This window comes from Passer domesticus, chromosome 15 (assembly GCF_036417665.1).
Source record: "Passer domesticus isolate bPasDom1 chromosome 15, bPasDom1.hap1, whole genome shotgun sequence".
NCBI classification, from domain to species: Eukaryota; Metazoa; Chordata; class Aves; order Passeriformes; family Passeridae; genus Passer; species Passer domesticus.
In genome coordinates, this window is record NC_087488.1 from 9,681,668 (window position 1) to 9,704,644 (window position 22,977).

At 38.4% G+C, this 22,977-nt stretch overlaps 2 protein-coding genes and 1 long non-coding RNA gene across 6 annotated transcripts in view; 2 read left to right on the top strand and 1 right to left on the bottom strand.

Annotated features, from left to right (window-relative positions):
• VWA3A (von Willebrand factor A domain containing 3A) overlaps positions 1 to 11,537 on the top strand; it is a 25,161-nt gene extending 13,624 nt beyond the window's left edge. Inside the window, exons 20-33 of the mRNA XM_064390354.1 lie at positions 87 to 157; positions 1,149 to 1,286; positions 2,651 to 2,750; positions 3,791 to 3,901; positions 4,264 to 4,361; positions 4,503 to 4,655; positions 5,166 to 5,274; positions 5,924 to 6,068; positions 6,541 to 6,685; positions 7,734 to 7,885; positions 8,154 to 8,280; positions 8,852 to 8,949; positions 9,316 to 9,386; positions 10,679 to 11,537. Coding sequence (XP_064246424.1) covers positions 87 to 157; positions 1,149 to 1,286; positions 2,651 to 2,750; positions 3,791 to 3,901; positions 4,264 to 4,361; positions 4,503 to 4,655; positions 5,166 to 5,274; positions 5,924 to 6,068; positions 6,541 to 6,685; positions 7,734 to 7,885; positions 8,154 to 8,280; positions 8,852 to 8,949; positions 9,316 to 9,386; positions 10,679 to 10,761 — 1,601 coding nt within the window. The 3' untranslated portion in view covers positions 10,762 to 11,537. The remainder of the gene's footprint in view (positions 1 to 86; positions 158 to 1,148; positions 1,287 to 2,650; positions 2,751 to 3,790; positions 3,902 to 4,263; positions 4,362 to 4,502; positions 4,656 to 5,165; positions 5,275 to 5,923; positions 6,069 to 6,540; positions 6,686 to 7,733; positions 7,886 to 8,153; positions 8,281 to 8,851; positions 8,950 to 9,315; positions 9,387 to 10,678) is intronic.
• LOC135281479 (uncharacterized) overlaps positions 11,174 to 22,977 on the bottom strand; it is a 19,970-nt gene continuing 8,166 nt past the window's right edge. The window contains exons 2-5 of one of the 4 annotated variants that reach the window (XR_010348103.1): positions 20,574 to 20,743; positions 16,383 to 16,474; positions 13,846 to 13,935; positions 11,174 to 13,739 (exon numbers count right to left, since the gene is read on the bottom strand). This is a non-coding gene — a long non-coding RNA (uncharacterized LOC135281479). Of the gene's footprint in view, positions 13,740 to 13,845; positions 13,942 to 16,382; positions 16,475 to 20,573; positions 20,744 to 22,977 lie in introns of all 4 variants that reach the window. The other 3 variants (XR_010348102.1, XR_010348101.1, XR_010348100.1) reach the window with 3 other exon arrangements.
• The window catches only part of LOC135281476 (putative short-chain dehydrogenase/reductase family 42E member 2), a 15,957-nt gene continuing 5,472 nt past the window's right edge, over positions 12,493 to 22,977 (top strand). The window contains exons 1-7 of the mRNA XM_064390350.1: positions 12,493 to 12,601; positions 13,854 to 13,906; positions 15,557 to 15,609; positions 16,747 to 16,924; positions 18,960 to 19,183; positions 21,246 to 21,341; positions 22,102 to 22,162. Coding sequence (XP_064246420.1) covers positions 18,965 to 19,183; positions 21,246 to 21,341; positions 22,102 to 22,162 — 376 coding nt within the window. The 5' untranslated portion in view covers positions 12,493 to 12,601; positions 13,854 to 13,906; positions 15,557 to 15,609; positions 16,747 to 16,924; positions 18,960 to 18,964. The remainder of the gene's footprint in view (positions 12,602 to 13,853; positions 13,907 to 15,556; positions 15,610 to 16,746; positions 16,925 to 18,959; positions 19,184 to 21,245; positions 21,342 to 22,101; positions 22,163 to 22,977) is intronic.

Below are 22,977 nucleotides of genomic sequence, written 5' to 3' on the forward strand. Positions count from 1 at the left end.
TGGTGCAAATTGTTGTACATTTTAAAAAATACTTATTTTGTACACTTCAAGAAACCCATGCTAATTAGCATATATTTGATTATCAGGTATTTTTGAAAGTGATGATATTACCAGTATTATATCTGAAATGGAAAAAGCAAAGAACTACTCCCAAAAGGTATGAATTACAGAGAACTTTTTTAATTACATGTTTCTTCCTAAAAAAAAAAATCAACAGTGTTTGTTCAGCTGACAGTTCAGGAGATTGGACAAAACCCTTTTATGATGAGCAGGAATGTTCTAGAGTGTGAGAATAGTGACCACAGAGTAAATAAGGACTAGAAAGCAGTTGCACAATAGCACTGCAGTGACTGCTGTTGGAGTAGCCATGATTCCACACCAAATACAAGTTTACAGTTCAAGTGATTCTCCTTTCTGTTGGCAATCCTGTGATGAATTCTTTTCAAATAAATTAATTCTTCATTGTAATAAAGTTATAAATGTTATATGCAAATAAATAACACTACATTCTTTTAAGTCCCAGTGTAGGGAGGGCTTGTCATTAGCACAGTGGCTTTGTCAATTCTAAACCAGTTGTTTTCTCAAGTGTACTGAGGGTGTAGAACTGGACTGTATCTCACCATATTCCATGCAGATTACTTTTTTCCAAAGACGTCCAACAGAATAACTGCAGCAGTATAGCCAGCCTGGCAGTGTGGTGCCTGCTTCCTATAAAAGTGTGCATAGAAAGAGATCTGCACTAAGAACCCTGTCCAGGGGGCTGAGAACCCTGTTGGATGCAAGTCTGAGTCACAAAAGTTGGATTTTTTAAAAAGAAGAGCTGGTGGCTATTCAATGACACCTAAAATACTTTGTTATCCTGTAACAGTTGCATACACTTGGTTCACCATCTTCCACTTTGTTCTGCCTTGGTCTATGAACACTGCTGCCTTTTGGTTTGGTCTGCCCAGAGCAGGAAGGGTTTCCATGCAGTGTGTCTGAGCAAGCACAGCACAAAGGGGTTTATGTTCAGTTGGAGGTGTTAAGCATTGTCAGATAGGAATATTATTTATTATTATAGTAGTAAATACAAAATACCTGTCTTTGAAATGTCATTTCCTTAAATTCCATGTATCTGAATTACTAAACAATGTGGATTTCCATTTCAGTGTGCATTCCTGGTGGAGTCCTTAAAGCAACGCTCTGTAAATCAGTCTGTGAAACCCCTCACAGCAGGAGACTCAAATGTGCTTATAAAGAATGAGAAAAAAAAGCCACAGAAGGTGCCATCTCCTAAAGCCACAGCTGTGAGTCTGGCTGGAATGGTTTGAAATGGTCCCATTTTTAATATGCTGTGTGTTAATTAAAGATCCTACCCAGCTATTGGTGAGAGAAGTGCTCAGCTGAAAATTTGGAGAAATAAGAGCAGCACTGTGATAGTACTTTGAATTTGTTTGCATTCAAAATGCTGCATATACCAAAAAGTGTGTCATCCTGAGTAATTAATTGTAATGGAACCACACTGTAGAGTCAGAAGGTCTCTAAATAATCCTTCCTCTGGCCTTAAAAAAATAATGCTTAATGCAAACAAAGGCAAAGCAGAAATGTGTTTTACCAAATTACATCTATTTTGCAAGTCCTTCTAGAGGGTAGTGGATATTATGATGTTCTGCTTATTTACAGATTAGACAGCTGCAGCTCAGTAGCATGTCTGGCGTCACAGAGAGCCAGCACAAAACAAGAACAGAATCCAGGATTTGTTTCCTGCCTGCTGTGCTTATTTCCGTGGAGCTGCATTACTGAATCCCCTGGGATTTTGCTAGTGTTTTAATTTTGACTGTGTTTTGAGTAGGTGTGCACATCTGTAATATGCATAAAGGCCAGTGTCTGCTGGAACTTTCGGTTCTCATCCTTGGAATGGGAATGGTGTTGTAGGTGTGGGAATGTAGGAAATGGGAATGTAGGTGTGGGAATGTTGCAAAGGCTTTGTAGGTCTTCCAGGCTGTTTTATCAAAAGTGTCATATTCTCAACACCTCTTCACAAATGCAGGAGAAACTAATTACTCAGAGATGACAATAGAGCACAGTTTTGCAGGGATTAAACTTGTAGAAAACGGGTACAGGGTTGCCTGTAGATGTTTGGTGATATTTATAGCAGAGCTGTATGTTAAATTAGATGTCAGTTGTTTGAAGGCTCAGTGTCACAGCAAGTCTTCTCCTACAGTAGGGTTAAACAAGTGCTTGTGCTGTTTAGCAGGCTGCTCAACCCCTAGAGGGATAAACCAAACCCAAAGGAGAAATTACTGGTGTCAGCACTAGATTTTCAATAGTCACTAAAATGCTGAGGAAGATACTAAATACTGTATTCTATAAAGCAAGGCCATTACCATACCAGACTGCTCCTTCAAGTGGCAGAAATGGTCCAAACTCCTCTCCCTGTAAGTGTTAGTCTTCAGGTTTATGGTAGCAGATGATATTGGCAAGATAATTAAAGCAGAGCCATTAGAGTTACTTAACCCAGCAAGAAACTGTAAATGAATGTGCTGTCATGGCAGTCTGTGGATTTGTCAAAGCCAGAGGAATTAAATAATAAAGAAGTGTAGTTCCAGGTTAGAATAATGTAGTTATGATACATCTGAAGCACTTTTTACTTTTGTTGTTGTTATTAAAGGTGCTTAAGGATGTTAAAGACAACCATGGTGCAGAGGGAAATACTCCTGTAAGAGTACTGGCATGGCGTCCTCCCAGTGCCAAAGCAGGAATTCCACCAGGTCTGTATGGATTAGGGGCTTTTTGTCTTCAGTCTTTCTGTTGGGTTTTGTTTAACAGACAGTATTTAAGTTAGAGATTTAAATTAAGATTTTAGAAACACCTGGCATTGTAATCTTTAATCAGATTTATAGGAACCATCGTGCTTGTTTTGGAATTCCTTTGGGATGGGTTTCAGCTGTAATTTACCTCTATTGTGCAAGGAAAGAACTCTGCACAGCTGTGCAGTGATTTCCAGGTCCTAGGATTGAACACCTGACCTTCATCAGGAAATGCCAAACGTGTCTGATGGAAAGTAGAACCCCTCTGTGTCCCATACCTGAAGCCACAAGGCTCAGCAGTTCAGACATTCATCATGTTATTAGTTCAATGTATGCATTGCCACTAAATCTGTTAGATCCCATTTTAATTAATATGCTGTTCCACTTGATTTAATTATGATCTAGTAATGAAGGAAAAGTACAACAGCACTGTCAGGTTGTCTGAAGTGCTAACTCTTCCAACTGCTCCCAGTATATGAAAAGCTCTTAAACGGATTCCAGTTGCTGCTGGTCCCTTAAAGGCCAATTAATTTCTCCTCCATTTCTTTTTTTTTTAATTTCACTGTTTTTTTCTTTGTCATCACTAACATTTGCAATTTATTTGTCTTTACATTAAATTTGAGTCTTCAAATCTCCTGATGTTGATGTGTAGCAGTGTTTACAAATCTAGAATTACACTTGCATCTGAGGTGCTCTGTACAAAGTTAACTGGTTTCTCCAACAAATATTATGCTTGTTCAGGCCTCTAATTTTTTTCAAACTAACTCCTGTGACATTCTTCCTGATGGTAATTTCTTATCTGTAAAAGTTTCATTTCTATGAAAGCTGCTGAAGTAGTGCTGTAATATGATTTTTCTTAATCAGTAGCAAAGAAAATGAAGCATTTATAATTGTGGTAATAGGAATATATGAAGAGAAGAACAGGGTTGGGTTCTTCTAATATAAAAGTTTTATCCAGCTGAGCTAAATTAATGGGGTTTTTATCTATTATTTATTTGTAGCACAAACAATTAAAGAATGGCCTCAGACTGAGAATAAAGGAAAGCACAAACCCAGGAAGCAGCCAGAGCTTTCTGTGTCTGTATTTTACACTGAAGAAGGAAGAAATGTGGGTATGTGTTATCAGGATGGGATGGGTGAAGCCCTTTTCTTATCAGCACTTCTATTATAAAACTGGCAGGATGGGAAGTCCCTGATAACCAGGCTGCTTTGAACAGTGAGTGGGAGAGAGTTTCACTTACCAAATAGTGGCATGGATTTTTAGTTTAGATGCAGATGGGTGGCACTTTTTCCCTGTTTTTTGGGGATTTTTCTTTTGTAAAGTCCCTTGGGATCTTTTGGTTGAAGGTGCTCCGAGGAAAAGCCCTGTGAATATTGTTCAGTTGATTACAGAAGATTTGGTTTGGAATTTTTTGAAGGTGACAATTTTTTTAAATAAATGATTTTTTAGGTACTTTGTTCATTTCCCAAATAGGTACAATATATCAGAGGTATCCAAAGGCAGTGTGTGTAACAAAATCTGTTTGCTCTGTCAAATTGCCAGAGGAAGAGGAAATCTGTTCAAGCAAAGAGGTATTTTTCTCCTTACTGATGAATTGCCATTTTGGAAATACCCATCTGCATAAATGTAAACATTAATTGTCATTCTGTACAATGTGTTATTACTTAAACTGTTCTGATATTTGCCAACAATCAATTTGTTTGTCTTACAAGTGGCTGACCAAGTACAGTATTAAAAAGCTTAAACTGGAATTGCCCAGACTGATGTTTGCTCCAAGCTGTACCCACCAGAAGACAACTGTGGAGTGTCTGCACAAGAAAGTATCAGCAAAATACTGTTCTATCTTCCCCAGTGCAGAAATCAATGTAGGTTTTTTGCAGATGTCAGGTACCTACATTATTGAAAGGCTTTGTATTTTTTTAGTGAATGTTGATTGATGGTTCTGACATTTCTCTCCACTCTTCCCTGATCTTTCTCAATCATACTTCCACTAGCAAGCTAAAGAAGGTCTTTTATTCACTGCAAGAAACCATGTAGCATGTTAGAAGTCCAGACTGCATGTTCTTTAGAATGTGTAAAATCTCTTTGGTTCCCACAGTATGAAAAATAATTTTTAAAATTTAAGGAAAACTTACCAAAATCATGTGTGAGTTGAAACTGGGAAAATGTTGGATCTTGATTGTTTCAGTTTGTGTAATGACTGGAGAGAAGCATAGAAAGTTAAGTGCAAGCAATAGTCACAGAATTTTTCTTACCATATTTCATAGATAAAAAGACAAACATCTCCCTGATATCCAATGCCAACATTGCATGTATAGCAGCTCAGCTCAGATTTCTTGAAGTAAGATGCTCTTGTACAAACTGAATTTTTCCAGGGGGTTGTGAAACATCTGCAGTTTCAGCCTAGAGAACTGGAAGCCTTCACAGAGCAGCTGGAGAAGGTGCTGCAGCGCTATATCCAGAGAGTGCAGTGGCTGCTCTCAGGTATTGGTGTGCCTCTGGATTTCTGTAAAGCACAAATATGTGCAGAACCTTCTTGTCTGCTGTTTCTGGTAGAATGGATCTGAATGTAACTCTGAACCTCCAGCATTTCATTGAAAGTTTAAAACTTATTTTTGGGAATACAAGAGAATTCAGCATCTGTGCAGCTGATAAACATCTTGCTTGTTGACAAATAATTAGGTTTTGGTCCTTGTGGGTTTGTGAATACAGAGTAGAAGCTTTCTATCAGCAGACTATATCCAGTAACATATACAAGCAAAATCAGCTTTTCTGCATGTTTTGCTTAGAATGTGCCCTGCTGCTTAGAAGTTCAGCATTACTACTGATGAAGACCATTTCAGTCTCTCTGTTGCTCATAAAGATCTTTGTTGGGAAATAGTTTAATTTTTTGCTGTATTGTAAAGGACAAATTATTTAATGCAAGTTGCTACAATTAGCTAGTAATTAGTGCTTGATAGTGCTAGTTTTGAAATGGCCAAACACTTTTCTATTGTTAACCTTTTAACTACATAATTGTCACACAGATTAGACTTAATTATGTAGAAATGTGTCCAAAATTGCCCCTAAAGGCTGAAGATTTACATTATGCTCAATAAAATAACTCTTAATTAGTTTTAATGTTCTGGCCCAGGAAGCCGAAGATGGTTTGGTACCATTTTAGAAGCAAATGTCTGTGTTTTGATTGATACATCTGGCTCCATGGGCCCATATTTGTCATCTGTCACAAAAGAACTTACCTCCCTTATCTGGGAACAGCTAAGAAAAAACGAAGTCAGGTATGGTGAATTACTGATAAAGACTGAAATCTGTACTCATTATTATGTAATCAGATTGCTTAATAATTACAGTGATACAGCACTGAAACACAATTCAAGTAATTATTGTGTGTTAGAGTATAATGTGCATGTGACAAGAACTGTTTTTTCTGTTGTTTTTACCAGTTTTAAAGTTCTAAACTCTCTAAGATCCGAGCCTCTGCTGTGGGCTGATGCTGTTTACCCTTTTAGGCTCAGCATTCCCATAGATTTTCTGTTCATGCAAAGTAAGACATGCTTTTTGACTCTTACAAGGCTGAAGATCTTAATCCAACACAAGGCTTTTTGATGGGGGGTTTGGTTGAGTTTCATGGTTTTTTTACTGTTGGGTTTTTTTTCTTAATTTTATGTGTTTACTTATTTCAAAACTGTCTTATCCAAAGTGACTTGTATTGGTGAGGATTAAATGTTGTGGGGTCATCTTTCTCCTTAGGTTTAACCTGCTGAGATTTGCAGAAAATACTGAGAGTTGGAAAGAGCATCTGGTAGAGGCAACTGATGAGAACTGCCATGGTGCTGTGCAGTGGGCTTCCACGTGCCATGCTCATGGGAACTCCTGCATCCTTGCAGCTTTACAGGTTGGTGTGCCACAGCTTGGAGAGCACCTCCTGTCCTGTGGAGGTAAAACCCCTCCACCTGACTGGTGACATTCTAGGAAAATGATGATGTCAAAGTGTACAACATCTTTATATGCAAATCACTGAACAGTTTGGAAATCAAGTCACTGCTTCTGGCCCCAGGGCTCATAGAGACTTAAAGTAATTGCTCATACTGAGTTTTAAAAAAGGAGTCAAATATCAATAGTTTTGTTAATATCTGTACTCAGAGAATACTGTAGAGGGAAAATAGCCAGTTGCTCTAACTGATATTTGTGTACAACTGTGGCTGTGCTGTGTTTCTCTGACCCAAACAGGGTTTTAAATAAGCAGTGTTTGTTGGCATCTCATGGGTTTTGAGTACAATTCTTGAACTACAGTAACAGATGAAGAAACTTTTCTCCTATAAAAATTCTCAGTGTAGAAATCAACTAGTAATAACAACTTAAAACTGAACTTGCAATTTTACAAGATTTAAAAATGGAATAAAAAAATGTTGCCTTTAATGAACTATTCTTCTTCCAGATATCCTTGCACAATCTCTAAATAAATGTTATAGCATTCATCATGAATGAAGTCCAGTAGAGCTGCAAGACACATGCATATTACAAAGATGTCCACTGAGTCAATTACTGTAGTAAAGTTTCATAATAATCATTCAAGTCCTAGTGAGCCTGATTTTCAGACATTAAACAACTTTAACTCCCATAAAATATGATGTAAAAATCTTTTGTCTGTAGTTCTCCAGAACCAGTTAATTTTCTTATTTCAGTGAGTCAGTTTTTGGCAATGCCCTGCTTATAAATATGTTGTCTTCTGCTACAAATTACCTACTTAAATTTTCAAATTTATACCTTGATCTTCTTCCCTAATAAGAAAATGAAAAGAAAAAAATAGGTTGATTAATGATCAAATATAAATATATTGGCAATTATAAACTGTCTTAAATCATTGGAATGGTGTTTTTATTCTGAAGTAAAACATTTCATATAAATGTACCAATTATTCAAGCTTGTTTTCTGCTTTTCAGAAGGCTCTCAGTTTCCAAGGTGTGGAGGCACTGTATCTATTGACTGATGGAAAACCAGACACCAGTTGCAGTCTGATTTTGAAAGAAGTTGAAAGATTGATAAAGAAACAAGATATTAAAATCCACACCATTTGTTTTAGCTGTGCAGACAGGTATATGATACTTTGCAAGAACAAAACAAAAATCTCTTAAAATGACTATTTTATTTATTGTCAGAGGTCTGTGCTACCAGGATGGTAATGGGGAAGGTTGTTCTGACACAGGTAGTTGCCACATGGCCTACATTGCATACTGGAATTTATAATCATGTCCTCCAATCTGTTGGTTTTAATGTCATATTTTTGAGGAGTTCTTAGAAATCTTTTGCTGTTGCTTTCAGAAAATAATTTTCATAAGTAGCTTTCTACTTTGTGCTAACAGAGGAGCTGTTGAATTCCTGAAGAAGCTTGCTTCCCAAACAGGAGGGCGCTTCCACTGCAGTTCTGGAGGTGAAGATGGACAATTAGCAGCACACAGAATATTGACAGAGGGGATGGATGATGAAGATGTATGTTAAATAAATAATTTGGTTTGTTTCATTGCAACTTAGTTCTTCATCAGTAGAGAAACTTCATTTAAAAAAGAAAAACAATGAGAAAAAAAAATACATAATTTCTAAGATATTTCAGATTAAAACCAAAAAGAGAAATCTTAGTATTTGTTTTTTCCTTTCTGCTAACTGCCTTGGTGAGGTGCCCAAGCTCATGAAAGGAATACACAGTGCAATACAGGTTTTGGAAGAGAAGTAAAAAATATATTGTGAGTCTGCATGTGGTTTTTAAGCTAAATTAAGATTTTGCAGTCTTCTTATCCTTCCTATCTTGTGTTTCATTTAATTGTAAAATCCTTATATGGTGCTGAGCACATTAATTCCCCAGCATGAGACCTCAGGCATTGCCACAGCAGAAAAATGTTACTGAACAGATCCAGTTTCAGTCCAGGCTTGCTCTGCTCTCCCCTTGTAAGACTGAGACCTTCTCTGCAAGTAGGGAAATTTAGAGCTTAGGATCAGTTAATTCAGTTGGGGAAACAGAAAATAATAAATAGGTGCAAGTTAAAAATTTTAACTGTGTTTTCAGAATCCAGTTTTCCCTTACTTTGAAGGAGATGATTTAAATAAACTTACTCAAGAAGTAGCAAAAGCTAGAAGTTTCTTAAAGCAGGCAAAATCTTGGAGGTGAGTGTTTATCAAGAATCTTTGTATTTATTATTTTGTAGAATGAAGACAAGACTATCTGACTCCCAATGTCTGTTTTATAAAAAATAGATCTTGAGAATTATATAGAATAGGAGTGAAGGACAATTAAATTGAATTGATCCTTAAGTTTTTTCATTGTTACCCTTCCTAACTGCCAGTCCAGAACAAGAAAGCACCAATTCAATAGGAATAGTAGGCAAAAGTTCCTGCAAAGAACTTAAAAATGCATTATACCTCCTCAGTGAAAAGTCACCCAAGGACAGAGCTAAGCAAAGACTCCAAGGTGTTCTGTGCCTCTGTGAAAAACTGCTGTAATTCTTTGGGGTTTGTTTTTCTTTCAAACAGATTATTGCTTGAAAAATGGAACACAAACCGAAAAGGCAACTCTGGCTTCCAAAACAGAGTTCAGGTAAACAGTCACCACATCTACATCATAGTTTATGTATAGTTCATGTATTTCAGGAGGAGGGTAATATTTTATTAAATATATTCATTTCTGGCAATGACTTTTTTCAAAATTGGAAACATTTGTAGTGATTTTATTTCTTAGCTGAGATAGTCCACAGTAAAACCCCATGTAACCAAAGAAGAGTTCAAAGAGAGCTGTTGGGGGTGAAAAGAGCAAGGCAGATGTGTATTTGTAGTTATTCATGGTCTAGCAAGCACTTAAGCACATTAGAGAGTCAGAACCAGATGTAATGGTGTAATAACAATTGCTGCATGGGCTGCATGATTTATCTGTTAAGTGAACAAGGCTGAGTGAAAAAGGACCCCCCTAATAGCAAAGACACCCCCAGCAAACCTGGGGCTGTCATTACAGAGTGGTGGGCAAACTGAACCTCTCACAGAGCCAACCTGCTGATTTAAATTGGCAAAGTAAAAACCACAGGAAAAGAGAAATGCTGGGTGCAAGTACTTTGTTAGGGTTAAACAAGACAGAAGCATTTGTTACAGAGGTGTCTGAGGAAAAACAATGGACACAGACAACTGCAGAGTTGCACTAGAGAACATTGGCCTCCCAAGATGTTCATCAAGGAGTTGGGTAAGGCAGAGACAGAGCAAGACTGGGTTTTTTAAAAACCTTTTTTCTATAGCTGTAGTTTGTATTTTGGTTCAAAAACATTGCCCAGTCATTCAAGTAGGAATAAAAAAAAATCCAGTCTGACCTGCTGGCTAAGAATGCCTGGTTCATGGAGAGTGGAACCTGGAGCCTGGTGTGCAAGAGTGGGTGTGTGTGAGTGTGTCAGAGTGTGCCTGTGTGCAGAACTCAGCATTTAAGGGCTGATCACTCCCCAGTGGTGCTCGGAGAGGGAGCAGATATAAAACCATCCTACAGGAGCAAGGAAGTTGTTACAGGCAGAAATAGAGGCTGGTGTTCCACAACAATCTCTGTATCTCAGTGTTCCAAATAAAACTGTATTGCTGGTGAAGTGTGTAGGAAAGCACTCCTGTTAAAATTCTCCAGAAAGGGCATAGCACTGTAGCCCCATTAAACATGTAAGTAAGGAAACTTGATTGCTTTCAGCTTCAGTTGTATTGTTTTTCCATTACTATTTTGTCAATGGTGATCTGGAGCCAGTGCATTTTATGTATTTTGAGTTGTATTTTTAAAAGTATTCATGTGCTTCACTTGTAGGATTAAATTTTCGATGAAGAAAAGATGCTGAAGAGGCTTGGAATCATACCATTCACCTGCTTCTTTTCAAAGTGTGTTCACATCTTCAAGCAGAAAGAAAGATGATTTTTTTCTTTGTTGTCACAACTGTTGGCAAGACAAGAAGTTGCAGGTGATCAGTGCTGCACTCAACTCCACTTGCAGATTTTTCAGGATTCAAAGTAAATTAAGCCCTGAACTCTACAAAGTTTAAAAATAAGTAGAGAATAGTTTTCAATATAGCTAATAGAAATTTTAAAAGTGTATGTATCAGTAGTGATACAGGATCACAACTTTTATTTCTCTTTTACTGCATTGTATTTATAATTTCTTCAATTAGTTGCTGGTGTGTCTAAATTGTCTTTTTTGTCTGTTGGTTTGAGAATTCTTTGCTGGTGCTTATTATCCCTGACAGATGGGACATATGGCTGTGATGTCAGGAAGGGAATTCTTTATGCCAGTTTTGCATAGAAAGTCCAAGAAATACCCTTAGTGCAGAAACCAAAGCCTGTAATTCATGGTTTTATAGAGAGAAGTTTTTGCTAATAATTATTTTGACTCTTCACTTTTTGTGTTGGCAATAAAGAAAGATTTAGAGCTGATGGTACAGGAGTGATGAGACATGCAAGAAAGTAATACCCTGTTGCTGATGTAGCCTGGTTGTGTTTTTATAACCAGACACTGCCTCTCTTCTGAGCAATTCTGTTCTTATATATTTCCTGTTTGGAAAGATTAAAAATATATTTGCCATATCAGCTGATTTGTGAAATATACTTGTTTTTTACTGATTTCTGGAATGACAGCTCACTGGTATTTTGTAGATGTTCACTGTTGTCTTTTAGAGGGTTAGAAAATCATCTCCTGTGTTTAATATATGTAATATAATAAAAATTGATTCATACTTCAAAATTAAGATACTTGATCTGCATTTATTCAGGAGCTGTTTCCTTCTCTTGTGTGCCACTGGGTTTGCTGTGATATGGGAGATTGTGTCTTTTCTGCCCCTTTACCTCTTTTTTCTCTATTATAAAGAATTTTAAATTATTTCTATCATAAATGTATCTATTTAGTGTTGTATGCTCTGAACCAGGTGACACCTGCCTTCGTGTTAGTGCCAGCCTTTACTGGAATGCTGCAGTTAAACTGTGCTTTGTGCTGTGCTTCACTTTCTGTGATTTTTTATGTGGATGTGTGTAACTGCTGAGATGATTTCTCTCAAAAGTTCTCTCCTTTTGTAAGTGTGTTCAGCCTGTGCAGCCAAAGCCTTGTGGTCTCGCAGGCTGGTCCAGCCCTGCTACCTCCTCAGAGCAGCTCCTGCCTTCAAAACACAGATTCCATCTCCTTGCTACCTACCTGGAAACTCCCATCCTGCCTGCTCCCCTCGGGCTGGGGGCTGCTCAGCCAGGAAGGCTCATCCAGGAGATGCCTCAGTGGGGCTGACCTGAGGAATCCTCAGTGACTTCAGTGTCATTTGCTTTCCTGGTCGGTGCTTGCTGGAATGCAACCCACTGTATTCAAGACATAATAAAAGAGGAGTTTTATAATTGACCAAATGCATATTTTTCTGTCAGCTTGTTTGTAAGCCATGTCATTGCTGTGACTCACTGAATATGCTGATTTGTGAGCAATGAATTAAGGACAAATGGCTGAACCAGTTGTTACCTCCATGTGTGTGCAGCCCCCTTCAGGAGAGTGCTGCTTTCACAGCAGGACTTGGGAACTTCTGTGTGGAGCAGCTCATGTGCTGCCATAATTTCCAGTTTCCAGCTGCTGAGCTGGGTTAACTGGTGCAGATGTTCATGACCCTTAGCAAGGACTGGCAGTCCAGGAACTCCTTCATGCGTGGTTCAGCCATCACTGCTTCAGGGGACAGCTTCCAGGACAAGGGTGGGACAGCTTGGCAGAGTGACAAATTCCTCCATCCAAATGTGCCTGAATTTGAGTCATCCCCAGCAGTTCATGCTGCTTCAAAGGAAGGTAATGGCAGTGTGTGTTGTGTCCTTTAGAATTCTGTTCAGTAAGAATTTCTCTGTGCCTTACAAGGATGTTGTCAGTACACTGTCAGCATGTATCTAGATTTGTAACTGCAAACTTCCAAGACTTTAGGCACCCAAATATGTTAATACAACTAAGTCACTGGAATGTTCATGGAATCACTTTAATGCTTAATCTAAATCAGATGTATATTTCATTCCATTGAACTTTGGTCCTTTGTGAAACCATCTCAAAAGATGCTTGTGAGATATTTGCTTGCTGATTAGTTTAAATAAACAAGTAAAAGGAAGAGAGAGGAAGAAGGGAAAATGCAATTCCAGAAATTTGCCAGCATCAGAAAATACCCTTTTTCTTCTCTGTCTCTGTTACAATGATGATAATTTAGTTTTGAGGTAGTGAATGTTCTGGCAGAAGGAATTTAAAAGGAGTCTGACAATCTCTGAATCATATCACATGAGAGTTCTTCAGTTAGAATCTTAAATTCTACCCAGAATTTGATAAGTATCTTAGGCAGATCTTGTAAGCCACAAGTTTATCTCCTTTCAGTGACATGGGCTGCCTCTGTCACCGTGGCCACTCTCAATGTGGTACCAAGGCTTTTCTAAATAGAGTAAGAATTAGCAAATAACAAACCTGTAGGAATTGGTGTTATAATTTCTTTCAAACATGCATTTGTATAGTTTATTCAACACTTTTGTTGTCTCTGTGATTCCCATGTGTAGCAAGCCAAGCTGTGATCCCTGCTAACTGTATAGAAATGTGCCTTTGTTCAGTACAATGTAATGCAGTGTTTTTATTTATGATGCATTTGTATTCCTTCCCTTCAAATATTGCATAAACTGTCCTCTTCTTTAACAAGACCCAAGGGCTGATACAGGAATGTTCACTGCTGCTGTGAGAAGTTGCTTTGTTTCTTCCTGTAATTCCATCCTGCCTTGGCAATGCAGGCTCAGAGTTATCATTTCATTTGACCTGTAAATCAATCTGTGTAACATGCAAAGTAACCACGAATGCAAAGGAAATGAGAGCAAAGTCATTTGAAAAGCATTTTATGGGGCACATTCCAAGGCTGTATTTATGTGTGCTTTATTCCTTCATGAGGAAAGTGAAATATGCAGAACTGTAACACAAATACACAAAGAAACAGGAAAAAGGAAGGATAGAGTGAGAATATTTATGTATGTTAATGAAGAATGGAGGGATTTAAGAAGAACCTGATCTCTTACCTTTGCAGCAAGGATCTGCATCTTCCTTTCCCTCCTGGTCTGGACTGGGAGCATGACATGGGTAAGTTGCTTTGCCTCTGTGTCTTACTCCTCTAACTTAGAAAGGAATGTGAAGAATGTTGTGTTATCATAACAATTTCGGTCTTTTACATTGCATTTGTTGTTGTTGTACCAATATTGTGTTGGTAAACTTTCTTAAGGATGACTTCATGCCTTAGAAATGTTTGATATGTACCAATGTTTAGCATTTGGTTATATGGAAAATATTCTGGAGTTTCCCAAATTCAGATCCCATGATTAATCTTTTTGACTAAAAATTCTAAGCACAGTTAGACATCATTAGAGGGGAGCTCTATTTTTCTCTTCCATTAACATTGCAAGACCTGATTTAAATGTTTTTTAACATTTTCTCTCCTCTCTCACATAAAGGGTGAATATCCTACTGTAGTCACTTCCCTTCTCTCATCTCTCTGCTGTTTTAGACCTCCTTGTTATGAGGGTGGTTGTTTTTGTAGTCACAAAGACATAAGTTCTCTTAGTAATTTAAGTTCTCAAAAATACTCACACCCTGCAACAGCTCTGCCCAGACTGCTCTGGGGCTGCAGAGGGAATCAGCACTCTGAGCCCTGTCCAAACAAGCCTCACCACTCTGAGTTCACAGGCTGTGTCAGTGCCTCTGATGGGCATCTGCATGTGAACAAGTGCACGAGCAGGTGCTCAGACACACAGCAAGCTTGGACAACTCTACTAATTTAGGGCTTAGATGCAGAAATTTTTAATAAGTTAGCTGAAGAGAGGGTATTTTTGTATGGCAGGTATTTCAGCAAAACCAAAACCCTGTCCTGGAGTAGGTTTAAGAGAGAGCTTAGTCTCTTCTGATTTTCTGCTATTTCTCTGCCCTTGGGCACTCCAGAACATCCCCTCCTGCCTGTGACTCACACCAAATATCTGGCTGTCATCTTAACTCACGCCTCTGTCAAGCCCTTCATGCTCTGGTTATTCTGTTAAAGGCTCCTTTCTGCATAAGATCTTCCACACTTGAAAACCATTCTTCAGGTTACCCCACAGGTGCAGCACAGCTCTGGTTCTGTGGTCTGGGAGTGCAGAGCTGTGAAGTTCACAGGACCTGCCAGTGACCAGGACATGGAGCTGGTCCCACACTTCTGCCTTCTGGGCCATGGTATGAAACCCTCTGGGGCCAGCACCCAGCAGTGTCCAGAACCAGCACAGGGACCAGCCTTTGTATGCTGGGGACAGAGATTGTCTTGTCTGTCTTATGCCAAATGCTCCTTACTCAATTCAGGCTTGATCCAGCAGCATGTGATTTGAAATGAACTTGTGCAAGTGTCCTGGGTTCCTCTATGAATCAGTGCAATTACATTTCTGTTGTGGTAACAAGATTCTTCACATTTCAACATCGCTTTACAGTCTGGATGTGAGTAACATTTTGATAAGCCAAACATTTCAGAAATGTGGACCTCCTCCATTTAAATAAATGGACAAACTCCCTGATGCCTTCCTGTTGTGTTTTGTAGTCATCTACCATAAGTACTGGATGTTTTGTTTGTTTCTATGTGGCTACATGAACTATCAATGGTCATAGGAGAAAAAGTAGAAAAGGCAGTATAGAGTTGTGATTCAAGACCAAAAGCAAGCTCCAATCCTAATGCAGCAGTTTTCTCCTTGTGACTTTAGCTTCTGTTTCTTTCAGAAATACTTAGCAGGATGCATTGAATAAAATATGACCATCCTTCTTTACTAAAGGTAAGAGAATAACAGGACAGGTACAAAATACCAGTTCTGAAAACTCCTCTGAGGTGCCCCCTCCTTGCCAAGGTGGAAACCAAAACCAAGTTAAAATGCTCTTTGTTAAATTTCACTGAAGAGTGAGGGATTGATATCCTTTGGATAAGCTGACAAGCTGCTTTGACTTGGGAAGGAGCTCTGGAATAGTTCAGGGATAGAACAGGCACTTTATTTCTTGCATTAAATGGTAAAAGCTGTCGGGGCTGTGGACAGCTCAAAACAGACAGTTTGGTGTTCTTGGGGATTTTCCTGTCAGCTGAGCTTGTCACTCACTCAGCAGTCCAAGAAGTGCAGATTAATTTGACAGGTTCAATATTCTGGTTCTAATGCCAATGATAGGGACTTTAGAACATACACGTTATGTCAAAATACATTTGCCTAGGTGTCAGTTTGAGTTCTTGTCAGCACATGAACATTAAATTACATTAAATTACATTTAAATTGCAACTGGTTACCTATGCACTTGAGATATTTCCAATATGAAAACACTGAAAATTGTAGTAATTTATATTTAGATGTGGGAGTGTTTCTTTAGCATCTTAACTACTGTTTTGAGACTTAATTTCAGACACACCCATTTAAAAATGTTGGCTTTGATTTCTCATTGTTTAACTCGCAAAAGCATATGTTTTAAAAGTGCTTTAAAATCTTAGGTCAGAGCACATCTATAATTATTAATAATTTCATGAATTCATCATTCATTTAAAATGCATTATTTAACAGTACCTCACCTTTTCCTGTTCTGTTATGTACAAGGTATTTTTTACCTTCATACTCATCTTGGAAGCCAGAGAACAACCCATGTGCTTACAGTTAAGCCTCTCTGCAAATACAAAATTGGGTTGGGGATGGAGATATAAAAGTCAGAATGAAAGTGCTGAGTAGCACTGCCAAACAGGACTTTTGTTCCTTCTCTAGCAGCTTATCTACAGAATGATGGTACCAATGGTTTATTTGTGTTGTGTAGTGTCTTTTACCAGGTAAGTGAGAGCTACCATCCTGTTAATGGTCTGATGTGGAGAATTTTTTTAATTTTTTTCCTGAAAAGGAACATAATTATGTACCAATTAAGCCCTGCCCTTTTTTGGCTCCCAGCCAAGCACCAGCTACAAAGGAGCAGGAAGAGCAAAAGGCCTGAGCACACGGGAACTCCTCTGTCTGCCTGAGAGCACCCGATGCCCCTGAGTCACGAATTGTCCAGCACAGAGACATCTCACCCTCCCACCTGCACAGGAAGGCCTGGGAGAGCTCTGACAGCAGGATTCCACCAAGGGTACTTACTACTTCTTTAGCTGTTTTTAACAACCTGATGTGTTTGACTGGAACTTTTAATGGGAAGTAATTTAAGGGGAGCTAAGAGCAACTCACACCACATGTGCTGCATGAGATGTGACTATGCTCATCATGCAGAATACATTAATAAATAAGAATAGCTCCTGTAAATTCAGAGAACAAAGAAAGGTACTGCTTCTGAAAAGAAGCATTTTCAAAAAGAAAATTGCTTATGTTCAAAATTTGAAAACAATTTTCTAAATCCATGAAGCAGATTAATATACTAATGCTATTAGTGCTTTTTAAAAAAGAGATTTCTAGAAAACTTTAAACTTTTTAATGCAACATCCAGCTTTCTAAAACTTTAAGGAGGTATTAATGATAAATATTCAAATATATACAATTTCTCAAATGTCTTTTTATAATATATGTGATAAGCTTGACTTTACTTCTCCTTACAGTGTATGAAAAGATGCTTTTACTCAGAAGGCAAAAGAATTTTATGTTGCTTAAGACTCCTGCATAGCATACTCTATAGAGATACAAATTTATGTTTCCTTGCTTGAACAGGACAGCATACTTGTTTTAGTTGTATTACATTAGTTGTAATTTAAATTTTGTTCGGAAACATGGATTATTTTTCATTTTTGAAGTGTCAGGATATTTTTCAACATAAGCAGCTTGTGTTTTACAGTTATGCCACTCAGTTTACTGAATTGAGTGAGCTGACATTGGTGTTAAAACCATGTAACAGCATAGACAATGTGGTCCTTTCCTGTGTCTGAAATCTAAAACCCAACATATAAAATAAGAAGAATATCACAAACAAAATTATAAAATACTAAGTAGGCAATGTCTAAAGTAATCCATAATTTTGTGTGCTGTGGCTGCATTTTGTGTTAGTTTTCTAGAATTTTTTGTCACCTGGAAGTGACAGAGCTGCCAGCTCCCAGCCCTGCCCCGTTTCTGCCTGGGCTCTGCTGAAGCCTGGTGTAAATGGCTGAGAGCAAACTGTACTTAACTGTGAGGCTCCTCTCATATGGGAGCTCTCCAACTGTGAGAAAAACAAAATAATCTGCAGAGATTGGGTCCATATTCCTGCACTAGGCTGCAGGCACCCAGCTGGGCTCCCACTTTATGGTGACATGACTGATTCTAGATTTCTTCTGGATTTTTGTTTGGGGTGTAAGAGCCCAGATCCCAATGTGCAAAGGCCAAGCATGGAATCAGGACAACAGGGGCTCTCTGTGCAGGAAAATTAAATTTTGTGTCCCAGTGATTAATGTTGAATAAACTAATTTGCAATACAGAATAAGCTGTACAGATGGGTAACTCCTATGCAGTTGTTATCCTAGAATGATATTCTAATCAGTTTTCCCAACTAGATGAACCCACAGGGCAGATGGCCTATCTCTTCTGCCCCTTGTTGGTTTGGCTGTCTATGAATGTCCTACTGAGAACAATATGGCCAAAAGTTAGTGAGAACTGGACAGAAAACTAAATATATTTAATGTATAACCAGAAAAGCTTAAAATGGTAACAAATTTTTATCATTGCTAAAAAGACCCAAATGTGAAATAAAGTTGATTTTAAAACTAGTATGAATCCTTTCTTATATTGCTTATCTAATGTCTTGGTTTATTTTCCTGACTAGTAGGATAACATCAATTTGGCATTAATATATCAGAAGTTAATGAGTTTTCAAGGATAAAATGTTTGATTAAACCAAGTGTTAAAAAATATCATCATAGCTGTTAAGGTTAGGTAATTATAGTGGCTTTAAAATCCTGCAATTTCTCTTCATTTCTATATTATATGAAATATAGGGATATGAGGAAAAGACAAAATCTTGGAATATAAAAGTTTTCAGACTCATTAAACATTATACTTAGAAAACCCATCACCAAAATTATGAATGTATACATTTTAAACATACTAGGATAATAAAACTAGTATGGGAGCATGTGAAAGTAATTGAAATTACCCAGAGCTCAAAGCATTATGCAGGAATTTTCAAGAGATGTTCTCTGTTGCAGTCGTGATGCCAGAGGGATCCACGGAAGAGCTCCACAGCAGCCCACAAGTGCCAGAGCCTGCTGGGCTGCTGGCTCCCAGGAGCAGCAGGACAATGGTGACAGGAGGTGGGGGCTACCTGGGATACAATCTGGGATGTGCCCTTGTCAGCTCAGGAATTGCTGTTGTGCTGTTTGACCTTCGGAAACCTCAATGGGAAATTCCACACGGAGCGGATTTTTTCAAGGTATGTTGGAGCTCCGTGTCTGATGCTCATTACCAAGGCTTCTTCTTAAGGACCTTTGATTAAAACATTTATGGAAAAGCCTTTCAGGACAAGAAGATGCCGTGGTAAAAGGTCCTTGCATGCATAAGTACCTGATTAAGGGATGGCAAACAGGGTCCCAGTGTCTCCAGTGTCACCAGTGATGCTCTGCTGGGAGGTGCCATGCAGCACCCCGGGGAAACTGAACAATGAAGGGACAAAGGTTCCTGCTCTGGGGAATTATTTCAAAGTGAGAGCCAAGACAGGGCAATAACAGGAATCACAAATGCCAAACTACTGCCATGCAGAGAATGACTGAGGAAACTGGGATTTCTGGGACTTCCAGGCTGGGAAAGAGGTGACTCAGGAGTGGGAGGGCTCTGCAGGCTGTGAGTGGCATTGTCCACTGTCCTTCCAGTACAAGAAGGAAGGGCCACCAGGAATGAGGAGTCAGCTCAGTACAAGCAAAAGGATGTGGCTTTGTGTGCAGTGGGTAAAAGGCATGTACCAAGCCTCAAGAAAAATGTACCTCCATTGGAAACTGCTGAATAGATAAATTAAATTAGGTTCAAGAAATCTTCTGAATGAAAATGCTTCAAGACTAGAAGAGTATTCTGGGGAAAGCCCCACATTTGCTTGACCTGTTCATGCTCTTCCTGCAGCACCCATGTATGAGCACTGATTCTTTTTGATTTTGAACAATTCAAGGAAGTACTGTGTCTGAAAAAAGGAGAACACAAGAGGTCTCCAGCATTTGACAGCTCACTGCCTTGTGTGGAGGACACATTCCCCTGTTCCTCTCACAGCTGCTCCAGGTGCTCAGGTTTGGGCTCTGGGGGCACTTTCTGGGTGCTCCTGTCATGTCACACACATTCTGGCTAAACCCAGGGTATTGCTCAGCTGATCTTTCCTGAGCATTTACTGTAAGAGTGTTTGCCACCCCCTCTAGAACTGGGAAGCTGATGGCAGGACCTTGGTGCTGCAGGCTGACATTGTCATGCCTGGTTTTCTCCTTTGGGCTACAGCACCCTCTGGGGCAGGTGGAAGGGAGGCAGAGGGGGGTAAATGATTCTGGGAGAGCAGAATACCAGGCTAAGCAGAACTTGTCTGACCCAGGATGTTTTTAAGTTCAATTTCATAAACAACTTTTACAGAATATGGAAGAGGGATAAAGTATTATTGAAGAACCATTCAAACACCATAAGTTAGATTTGTTAATGCTATAAGTCTCATAATTTGATTTAAGTTTGTGGACTGGTGGCAATTTACATCTTTTAAAGGGGACTCGAGATCTCACAAATGATCTTCTAGAACAGAGTTTTTTATAAATCAATTTAGAAAGAATAAATATTATAAAGTGTAAGAGAGCTACCTGGAAAATTGAACTGTGGAGTCCTAGTAAATGAGTAAGTGACTTCAGAGGGTTGAGCCTTGAGCAGTGATTTGGAGATGGTTAATATTGTCTGTACTGGTTATCTCCTGTAGCATTGCATTGAGGGTGGGAGGTGTAAGGCAGCTGTATTTGGGAAATACTTTGGCAACCTTAGGAGGAAAAATTTGAGAGTTAAAGACTGGTTAGATTAGCTCTTAATATTATTCTATCAATTACTCTATGTTATTGTATCCATTTCATTGCAGGAAATAATATAATATCTAATATTTTGAAATATTTGGTGATTCCAAGGCAAACAGCTGAGCCCTTCCTGCAGTGATTTATTGTCCCTGGGGCTGGATTCTCCAGCCCTCGAGCACTTGCTGCTCCCATTCAAGTCAAACAAGTTTTGCCAGCCTGGAGGCTGCAGGACTAAGTGTGAAAATACGCATTATAATTGAAGCCAACAAGAGTCATCTTTGTTTTGCAACAAAATACTGGCAAAATTCTTAGTCATTGCTTTTTCTGCCTGTTCATAATATTTTATTTAATTGTCTGTGAAAAACAGACCAGAATACCTTTAGATTTTCCATAGTAGCTGTAGTTAATACAGTTCTATAGAGAATGTAGGAGCTCTACCTGTCAAAACTCCATTCTTTTCTCATTTTACAGGGCGATGTGAGGGATTATGAAGCAGTGTTCAAAGCATGTGAAGGGGTTGACTGTGTTTTCCATGTAGCTGCATGTGGAATGTCAGGATTGGAACAAGCAAGTACCGTTTTCCTAAAGTTTTCTTTGGCTATTTTTGAGAAGGAAAAATCTGTCTGCTTGTAACAAAGAATGTAATTTTACAATATTTATGTCAGAAGTTGTTATAAAGGCCAGGTCATCCCTACAGGAAATAAGGGAGGTATTCCTTAAATAATAAAGTCAAAGTGTGAAAGTAATGTACTACAAAATATTCTAGAAAAATGAGCTCATAGTTTAAAGATCTTGTATAGGAAGATGTAGCCTTTTTCTCTGATATGAAGAAGAGTGACAGCATTGCTCTAAAACTAATACTGATGCATTTTCTTCTTGTGATCTCAGTCATGAGGAAACAGACCACAATCAATATGTTCTGCTGAATTACAGTGATAGTCACAGAAGGTGTTATCAAAAAATCATGAACCTACTAATTTATTTCTAGGAACAGGACAGATTGCCACTGGAACAAGAACTTGTGAAAGCTTTCAGGGAGCATAACCCCTGCCCATAATTCTTGTTTCATATCATGGATTGTCTGGAGTGTGACAAAATATTGAAGTATTATTATTTCCTTTTAGATGCATTTTATCTTTCATTTTTCAACTTTCTTTGCTCATATACTGAACAAAACAACTGTCAGAAATCACTGTATGTCAAACAGACAGAACTGTAACATGTATCACAGAAAGACCTCAGCTATTCTAGAGCTGGCAGTTGTAACCATAATATTGTAAAAGTGACTTGTTTGATTAATTCAATCTTGTGCAAATTCTATTTCTAGCTTCAAAAGAAAGATCAGATTGAATCCATAAATGTTGGAGGCACAAAAATAATAATTGATGGTAGGTACCTAGATTTTCTTTCTCTGCATCAGAGCCAAATCATGAATTAAAAAACTTTCTAACTGGATTTAGTTTCCTGTGGAGATCAGGCAATAAAATGAGGCTCTTCTCTGCCTCCTGTCAGAGTATGATGTAAACCTGAGTGTGCAGGTCCCATTAAAGATGGTAGACTTGCCACTGGTTTGAACTGGGGATAGATTTTCAACCTGGACTTCATTCCTTGGCAGTCCAACTAAAGCTCTCGTCCATGTACTGGTTATTTTTTGCTCTATGTAATGGAGAAGTGTTATCCTCTTTCCTCATGGAAATAACATGAGAGCTGTTGTACTGTTTGTTGTGTCATAAACATTTGGTAACAGGCACCACAGATGTGTAAGTATATTTAGCTATTTTATCACATAAATACAGAAAACCTGCCATCCTTTCTGCTTACTGTGGTCCCTTTTTATTATACACTGGTTCTTAATTACTGTCTCTGGAAGATGCCAGTAGATCTCTTTCAGTATATTCAATTCTAGAAAGAACGTTTTCCAAGTGTACTGTAAATACCAAAGCTACCTTCTCTTTGTTTTTCCCTCAAAAACCAAATGAGAAAAAAAGGCAGTAAAATGGCAAAATCCGTTTTTTACTTCGACTAATTTTCATTCTGACTGTGTGTTGTTACTGAAAAAATGCAGAAATGGAATAGTAGGCAAAAAAAATCTCTAAACTAGTTAGAAGGAAGAGTTGTCATATATTGCCTTCTTCCTTCCCCAACCTCCAAACCCACAGAAACACGTCATGTCCAATTTCCACAGGCTCCCAGCAAACCAAGA